This window comes from Nerophis ophidion, linkage group LG26 (genome assembly GCF_033978795.1).
Source record: "Nerophis ophidion isolate RoL-2023_Sa linkage group LG26, RoL_Noph_v1.0, whole genome shotgun sequence".
NCBI classification, from domain to species: Eukaryota; Metazoa; Chordata; class Actinopteri; order Syngnathiformes; family Syngnathidae; genus Nerophis; species Nerophis ophidion.
In genome coordinates, this window is record NC_084636.1 from 38,427,804 (window position 1) to 38,437,803 (window position 10,000).

At 41.3% G+C, this 10,000-nt stretch overlaps 1 protein-coding gene across 3 annotated transcripts in view; it reads left to right on the forward strand.

The window, feature by feature from the left end:
• LOC133543923 (FERM, ARHGEF and pleckstrin domain-containing protein 2-like) overlaps positions 1 to 10,000 on the forward strand; it is a 183,772-nt gene that overhangs the window by 75,071 nt on the left and 98,701 nt on the right. For all 3 annotated transcript variants that reach the window (XM_061888838.1, XM_061888840.1, XM_061888839.1), the window contains exons 4-6: positions 72 to 114; positions 185 to 263; positions 3,643 to 3,740. In XM_061888838.1, the coding sequence (XP_061744822.1) occupies positions 72 to 114; positions 185 to 263; positions 3,643 to 3,740 (220 nt within the window). The remainder of the gene's footprint in view (positions 1 to 71; positions 115 to 184; positions 264 to 3,642; positions 3,741 to 10,000) is intronic.

Sequence of the window (10,000 nt, forward strand, 5' to 3'; positions counted from 1 at the left end):
CACAGAGGTGGAATATGTCCCAGTACTTGTCCAGATAATGTTTGATCTAAAAGAACTTTGTCTTTCTGCAGCTGTGGCTGGAACCCACTAAACTCATCGTGAAACAAGTCAGAAGTAAGTGCAACATGTCTGATATGACACTGGATGCAATGTGTCAACTTTCTTTTTTGTCTCTTTTTTTCAGGACCAGCAAATACTTTGTTTAGACTCTCAGTCAAATTCTTTCCTCCAGACCCCGGTCAGCTTCAGGAGGAATACACCAGGTCTGATATCTTCTCTCTCTGCTCAAGACTGCTACCATTTCTTGGCTAGACAAGACAACTTCTCCTTTTACCACGTTTGGGGTTATGACCACTTTTGGGGTTATGACGTTTGGGATTTCAACAACTTTTGGGGTATCGACGTTTGGTGTTACAACGTTTGGTGTTATGACGACGTTTGGTGTTACGGCATTTGATGTTACGATGACGTCTGGGCTTACGACGACGTTTGATGTTACGAAGACGTTTGATGTTACGATGACGTCTGGGCTTACGACGTTTGATGTTACGACGTCTGGGCTTACGACGACTTCTGGGTTTATGACGTTTGGGATTTCAACAACTTTTGGGGTATCGACGTTTGGTGTTACGTTTGGTGTTATGACGACGTTTGGTGTTACGGCATTTGATGTTACGATGACGTCTGGGCTTACGACGACGTTTGATGTTACGATGACGTCTGGGCTTACGACGACTTCTGGGTTTATGACGTTTGGGATTTCAACAACTTTTGGGGTATCGACGTTTGGTGTTACAACGTTTGGTGTTATGACGACGTTTGGTGTTACGGCATTTGATGTTACGATGACGTCTGGGCTTACGAAGACGTTTGATGTTACGATGACGTCTGGGCTTACGACGACTTCTGGGTTTATGACGACAACGTCTGGGCTTACTACGACGTTTGATGTTACGACGTCTGGGCTTACTACGAAGTTTGGTGTTACGACGTCTGGGCTTCCGACGACGTTTGATGTTACGAATATGTTTGTTGTTACGAAGACGTTTGATGTTACGACAACGTTTGATGTTACGACGACGTTTAATGTTACGACGTTTGATGTAACAAAGACGTTTGATGTTACAAAGATGTTTGATGTTACGAAGACGTTTGATCTTACGACGACGTCCGGGCTTACGACGACGTCCGGGCTTACTTCTGGGTTTATGATGACAAGGTCTGTGCTTACTATGACGTTTGATGTTCCGAGGTCTGGGCTTACTACAACGTTTGATGTTACAACGTCTGGGCTTACTACAACGTTTGATGTTACAACGTCTGGGCTTCCGACAACGTTTGATGTTACGAAGACGTTTGATGTTACGAAAACGTTTGATGTTACGAAAACGTTTGATGTTACGGATATGTTTGATGTAACGAAGACGTCTGGTGTTACGACGACGTCTGGTGTTACGACGACGTCTGGTGTTACGACGGCGTCTGGTGTTACGACGACGTCTGGTGTTACGACGACGTCTGGTGTTACGACGACGTCTGGTGTTACGACGACGTCTGGTGTTACGACGACGTCTGGTGTTACGACTACGTCTGGTGTTAGGCCGGCGCTTGGTGTTAGGACGACGTCTGCTGTTACGACGACGTCTGGTGTTAGGCCGGCGCTTGGTGTTAGGACGACGTCTGCTGTTAAGACCACGTCTGCTGTTAAGACCACGTCTGGTGTTACGACGACGTCTGATGTTACGACGACGTCTGGTGTTAGGCCGGCGCTTGGTGTTAGGACGACGTCTGCTGTTAAGACCACGTTTGGTGTTACGACCACGTTTGGTGTTACGACGACGCCTGGGGCTAGGCCGACGCCTGGCCTTACGACGACGCCTGGCCTTATGACGACGTCTGGTATTACGGCGTTTGGTGTCACGACTACGTTTGGTGTTAGGCCGGCGCTTGGTGTTAGGACGACATTTGGTATTATGACGAAGTCTGCATTTAAGACAATGTCTGTGGTTAGGCAGACTTTTGGTATTACGACGATGTCTGGGGTGTGGCCGCCGTCTGGGGTGTGGCCGCCGTCTGCGGTTACGGCGATGTTTGGGGTCTGGCCGACGTCTGGGGTCAGGCCGACGTTTTTGTGTTAGGATGACGTCTGCGGTTACGGCGATGTTTGGGGTCAGGACGCCGTCTTGGTGTAAGGACGACGTCTGCGGTTACGACGACGTCTGCGGTTACGACGACGTCTGCAGTTACGGCGACGTCTGGGGGTCAGGCCGACGTCTGGGGTTACGGTGACCTCTGGGGTGTGGCCGCCGTCTGTGGTTACGGCGATGTTTGGGGTTAGGATGCCGTCTTGGTGTAAGGACAACGTCTGCGGTTACGGCGACGTCTGGGGTCTGGCCGACGTCTGGGGTCAGGCCGACGTTTTTGTGTTAGGATGACGTCTGCGGTTACGGCGATGTTTGGGGTCAGGACGCCGTCTTGGTGTAAGGACGACGTCTGCGGTTACGACGACATCTGCAGTTACGGCGACGTCTGGGGGTCAGGCCGACGTCTGGGGTTACGGTGACCTCTGGGGTGTGGCCGCCGTCTGTGGTTACGGCGATGTTTGGGGTTAGGATGCCGTCTTGGTGTAAGGACAACGTCTGCGGTTACGGCGACGTCTGGGGTCTGGCCGACGTCTGGGGTCAGGCCGACGTTTTTGTGTTAGGATGACGTCTGCGGTTACGGCGATGTTTGGGGTCAGGACGCCGTCTTGGTGTAAGGACGACGTCTGCGGTTACGGCGACGTCTGCGGTTACGCCGACGTCTGGGGGTCAGGCCGACGTCTGGGGGTCAGGCCGACGTCTGGGGGTCAGGCCGACGTCTGGGGGTCAGGCCGACGTCTGGGGGTCAGGCCGACGTCTGGGGGTCAGGCCGACGTCTGGGGGTCAGGCCGACGTCTGGGGTTTGGCCGACGCCTGGGGTTACGACGACATTTTTGTGTTAGGATGACGTCTGCAGTTACGGCGATGTTTGGGGTTAGGATGCCGTCTTGGTGTAAGGACAACGTCTGCGTTTACGGCGACGTCTGCGGTTACGGTGACGTTTGGGGTTAGGACGCCGTCCGGGGTTACAACGGCGTTTGGTGTTACGACGACATTGAACGTCGTTAACGTTTGGTGTTATGACGGCGTCTAGGGTCAGGGCGACGTCTGGTGTCACGGCGACATTTGGTTAGCGCTGCGCGTGCCGCAGTTTGAGAAAAATCCCTGTTCTAGAGTATTCATTAGTAGCCAGCGAGGAGGTTTATTTTCCCCAAGAGGGCGTGGCTACGGGATGGCGTTGCCAAACGGGAAACGTTTCCTAAATTCTTTGCATGCATGCTGTAGAATGTGAGGTGACGTTTTCAATGAAAGTAAAAGGTGTAGTAAAAGAATGTGTGCAACTTCACATTAGACATGTAGTCTTGATAGACAATTGTACTTTTTTCTCAAAGGTGTGCTCACATCTCTGCACACACAAAAAATGCAACAGGCCACTTTAAATCATGTGACGGGCCAGAAGATTCCTCCGCGCCTTGGGTTTGACACCTGGATGTGACTTTGATGTAAATGCAGTAAAGTTTATTTGTTTCCACTAAGCCTTTGTTGTTGTTGTTGTGTTTAGGTACTTATTCTCCCTGCAGATGAAAAGAGATCTAATGGAGGGACGCTTGATTTGCACAGAAAACACCGGAGCCCTGCTGGCCTCTCACCTGGTGCAATGTATGTTCACGCACTCACTCCGTGTGTCATCCTTTCACATCCAACATGAATATTTGCAGGCTTCATCCTGCCTGCGGTCATTTGACGTAACTCAACACTGCTCCTGTGAGCCGCTTGAGCCTCCAGAGTTCCTCTGGCCAATAAGCAAAGACAAATATTGACTGTAATAAAAGAGATTATGGAAAGCACGCATCTCCAAATATTGTCAGCGCTGGCTTTTCACCCGGAACGCGACGATAAATTAGATTAGGCTGGAGTTGTTGTTTTTTAATGAGAACACAAAAATGTGGACACGCGTGTTTTTCATCGCACAGCAACAGGACGTTGAAACAACGTTGAGAACTGCTTGAATTATGTCCTGACGTTGGGCAACACAAACACAACATTGAAACAACATGCTTTTTGACGACGTTGAATCAATGTTGGGTTGTGACGTTGCTTTGACCGTTGAAATTTGGTCATTTTCCCAACCAATATTCTACATCACAAATACAAGGTTGAAAAAACATGCTTTTTGACGACGTTGAATCAATGTTGGGTTCAGATGTTAATTTGACCATCGAAATCTGGTCATTTGCCAACACAAATACAACGATGAAACATGCTTTTGGAGAATGTTTAATCAGTGTCAGGTTCTGACATTGATTTGACCTTTGAGATTTGGTCATTTTCCCAACCAATATTCTACAACACAAATACAACGTCGAAACAACATGCTTTTTGACAACGTTTAATCAATGTTAGGTTGAACGTTGATTTGACCATTGAAATTTGGTCATTTCCCGACCAATATTCTACAACACAAACACAACGTTGAAACAACATGCATTTTGACAACGTTTAATCAATCTTGGGTTTTGACGTTGACATGACCGTTGAAATTTGGTAATTTCCTAACACAAACACAACGTTGAAACAACATACTTTTTGACAGCGTTTAATCAATGTCGGGTTCTGACGTTGATTTGACCGTTGAAATTTGGTCACTTCCCAACCAATATTCTACAGCACAAATACAACGTCGAAACAACATGCTTTTTGACAACGTTAAATCAATGTTAGGTTGGACGTTGACTTGGCCATTGAAATTTGGTCATTTCCCAACACAAATACGTCGAAACATGCTTTTTGACAATGTTTAGTCAATGTCAGGTTCTGACGTTGATTTGACCATTGAAATTTGGTCATTTCCCGACCAATATTCTACACCACAAATACAACGTTGAAACAACATGTTTTTTGTCAACGTTTATTCAATGTCAGGTTGTGATGTTGATTTAACATTAAAATTTGGTCATTTTCCAACCAATATTCTACAACACAAATACAGCGTCGAAACATGCTTTTTGTCAACGTTTATTCAATGTCAGGTTGTGACGTTGATTTAACATTAAAATTTGGTCATTTTCCAACCAATATTCTACGACACAAATACAACGTTGAAACATGCTTTTTGTCAACGTTTAATAAATCTCGGGTTCCGTTGAAATTTGATCATTTCCCAACTAATATTCTACAACACAAATACAATGTCGAAACAACATGCTTTTTGACAACGTTTATTCAATGTCAAGTTTTGACTATTTAAAATTGAAATGTGGTCATTTCCTTCCAAATATTCTACTACACAAATACAACGTTGAAACATGCTTTTTGACAACGTTTAATAAATGTCTGGTTCCGTTGAAATTTGATCATTTCCCAACCAACAGTCTACAGCACAAATACAACGTTGAAACATGCTTTTTGACAACGTTTAATCAATGTTAGGTTAGACGTTGATTTGACCATTGAAATTTGGTCATTTCCCAACACATACGTCGAAACATGCTTTTTGACAACGTCAATGTCAGGTTCTGACGTTGATTTGACCGTTGAAATTTGGTCATTTCCCGACCAATATTCTACAACACAAATACAACGTTGAAACAACATGCATTTTGACAACGTTTAATCAATCTTGGGTTTTGACGTTAACTTGACCGTTGAAATTTGGTCATTTCCTAACACAAACATAACGTTGAAACAACGTACTTTTTGACAGCGTTTAATCAATGTCGGGTTCTGACGTTGATTTGACCGTTGAAATTTGGTCATTTCCTAACACAAACACAACGTTGAAACAACATACTTTTTGACAGCGTTTAATCAATGTCGGGGTCTGACGTTGATTTGACCGTTGAAATTTGGTCACTTCCCAACCAATATTTTACAACACAAATACAACGTCGAAACAACATGCTTTTTGACAATGTCGGGTTCCGTTGAAATTTGATCATTTCCCAACCAATATTCTACAAAACAAATACAACGACGAAACATGCTTTTTGACAACGTTTAATCAATGTTAGGTTGGACGTTGATTTGACCATTGAAATTTGGTCATTTCCCAACACAAATATGTCGAAACATGCTTTTTGACAATGTTTAGTCAATGTCAGGTTCTGACGTTGATTTGACCATTGAAATTTGGTCACTACCCAACCAATATTCTACATCACAAATACAACGTTGAAACAACATGCTTTTTGACAATGTCGGGTTCCGTTGAAATTTGATCATTTCCCAACCAATATTCTACAACACAAACACAACGACGAAACATGCTTTTTGACAACGTTTAATCAATGTTAGGTTGGACGTTGATTTGACCATTGAAATTTGGTCATTTCCCAACACAAATACGTCGAAACATGCTTTTTGACAATGTTTAGTCAATGTCAGGTTCTGACGTTGATTTGACCATTGAAATTTGGTCATTTCCCGACCAATATTCTACACCACAAATACAACGTCGATACAACATGCTTTTGGACTACGTTTATTCAATGTCAGGTTGTGATGTTGATTTAACATTAAAATTTGGTCATTTTCCAACCAATATTCTACGACACAAATACAACGTTGAAACAACATGCTTTTTGTCAACGTTTAATAAATCTCGGGTTACGTTGAAATTTGATCATTTCCCAACTAATATTCTACAACACAAATACAATGTCGAAACAACATGCTTTTTGACAACGTTTATTCAATGTCAAGTTTTGACTATTTAAAATTGAAATGTGGTCATTTCCTTCCAAATATTTTACTACACAAATACAACGTTGAAACAACGTACTTTTTGACAACGTTTAATAAATGTCGGGTTCCGTTGAAATTTGACCATTTCCCAACCAATATTCTACAGCACAAATACAACGTTGAAACAACATGCTTTTTGACAATGTTTAATCAATGTTAGGTTGGACGTTGATTTGACCATTGAAATTTGGTCATTTCCCAACACAAATATGGCGAAACATGCTTTTTGACAACGTTTAATCAATGTCAGGTTCTGACGTTGATTTGACCATTGAAATTTGGTCATTTCCCGACCAATATTCTACACCAGCCCTGCGATGAGGTGGCGACTTGTCCAGGGTGTACCCTGCCTTCTGCCCGATTGTAGCTGAGATAGGCGCCAGCGCCCCCCGCGACCCCGAAAGGGAATAAGCGGTAGAAAATGGATGGATGGATGGATATTCTACACCACAAATACAACGTCGAAACAACATGCATTTTGACAACGTTTAATCAATCTTGGGTTTTGACGTTGACTTGACCGTTGAAATTTGGTCACTTCCCAACCAATATTTTACAACACAAATACAACGTTGAAACAACATGCTTTTTGACAATGTTTAATAAATGTCAGGTTCCGTTGAAATTTGATCATTTCCCAACTAATATTCTACAACACAAATACAATGTCGAAACAACATGCTTTTTGACAACGTTTATTCAATGTCAAGTTTTGACTATTTAAAATTGAAATGTGGTCATTTCCTTCCAAATATTCTACCACACAAATACAACGTTGAAACAACATGCTTTTTGACAACGTTTAATCAATGTCTGGTTCCGTTGAAATTTGATCATTTCCCAACCAATAGTCTACAACACAAATACAACGTTGAAACATGCTTTTTGACAACGTTTAATCAATGTTAGGTTAGACGTTGATTTGACCATTGAAATTTGGTCATTTCCCAACACAAATATGTTGAAACATGCTTTTTGACAATGTTTAGTCAATGTCAGGTTCTGACGTAGATTTGACCATTGAAATTTGGTCATTTCCCGACCAATATTCTACACCACAAATACAACGTTGAAACAACATGCATTTTGACAACGTTTAATCAATCTTGGGTTTTGACGTTGACTTGACCGTTGAAATTTGGTCATTTCCTGACACAAACACAACGTTGAAACAACATACTTTTTGACAGTGTTTAATAAATGTCGGGTTCTGACGTTGATTTGACCGTTGAAATTTGGTCACTTCCCAACCAATATTTTACAACACAAATACAACGTTGAAACAACATGCTTTTTGACAATGTTTAATAAATGTCAGGTTCCGTTGAAATTTGATCATTTCCCAACTAATATTCTACAACACAAATACAATGTCGAAACAACATGCTTTTTGACAACGTTTATTCAATGTCAAGTTTTGACTATTTAAAATTGAAATGTGGTCATTTCCTTCCAAATATTCTACCACACAAATACAACGTTGAAACAACATGCTTTTTGACAACGTTTAATCAATGTCTGGTTCCGTTGAAATTTGATCATTTCCCAACCAATAGTCTACAACACAAATACAACGTTGAAACATGCTTTTTGACAACGTTTAATCAATGTTAGGTTAGACGTTGATTTGACCATTGAAATTTGGTCATTTCCCAACACAAATATGTTGAAACATGCTTTTTGACAATGTTTAGTCAATGTCAGGTTCTGACGTAGATTTGACCATTGAAATTTGGTCATTTCCCGACCAATATTCTACACCACAAATACAACGTTGAAACAACATGCATTTTGACAACGTTTAATCAATCTTGGGTTTTGACGTTGACTTGACCGTTGAAATTTGGTCATTTCCTGACACAAACACAACGTTGAAACAACATACTTTTTGACGACATTTAATCAATGTTGGGTTCTGACGTTGATTTGACTGTTAAATTTTGGTCATTTCCCAACCAATATTCTACGTTGAAACAACATGCTTTTTGACAACGTTGAATCAATGTTAGGTTGGACGTTGATTTGACCATTGAAATTTGGTCATTTCCCAACCAATATTCCACAACACAAATACAACATTGAAACAACATGCTTTTTGACAACATTTAATCAATGTCGGATTGTGACGTTGATTTGACAATTGAAATTTGGTTATTTCTCAACCAATGTTGCACAACACAAATACAACGTTGAAACAACATGGTTTTTGACGTTTATTCATTTTTGGGTTGTAACGTTGATATAACATTGGAATTTGGTCATTACCCAACCAATATTCTACAACACAAATACAACGTTGAAACAACATGCTTTTTGACAAAGTTGAATCACTGTTGGATTCTGACTTTGTTATAACATTGAAATGTGGTCATTTCCCAACCAATATTCTACAACACAAATACAACATTGAAACAACATGCTTTTTGACAACATTTAATCAATGTTGGGTTCTGACGTTGTTATAACATTGAAATGTGGTCATTTCCCAACCAATATTCTACAACACAAATACAACATTGAAACAACATGCTTTTTGACGACATTTAATCAATGTTGGGTTCTGACGTTGATTTGACTGTTAAATTTTGGTCATTTCCCAACCAATATTCTACGTTGAAACAACATGCTTTTTGACAACGTTGAATCAATGTTAGGTTGGACGTTGATTTGACCATTGAAATTTGTTCACTTCCCAACCAATATTCTACAACACAAATACAACGTTGAAACAACATGCTTTTTGACAACGTTTAATCAATGTCAGGTTCTGACGTTGATTTGACTGTTGAATTTTGGTCATTTCCCAACCAATATTCTACAACACAAACATAACGTTGAAACAACATGCTTTTTGACAGCATTTAATCCGTTGGATCGTGACGTTGATTTGACAATTGAAATTTGGTTATTTCCCAACCAATATTCTACAACACAAATACCTTGAAACATGCTTTTTGACAACTTTAAATCAATGTCAGGTTGTGGACGTTGATTCAACCATTGAAATTTGTTCACTTCCTAACCAATATTCTACAACACAAACATAACGTTGAAACAACATGCTTTTTGACGTTTATTCATTTTTGCGTTGTAACGTTGATATAACATTGGAATCTGGTCATTACCCAACCAATATTCTACAACACAAATACAACATTGAAAAAACATGCTTTTTG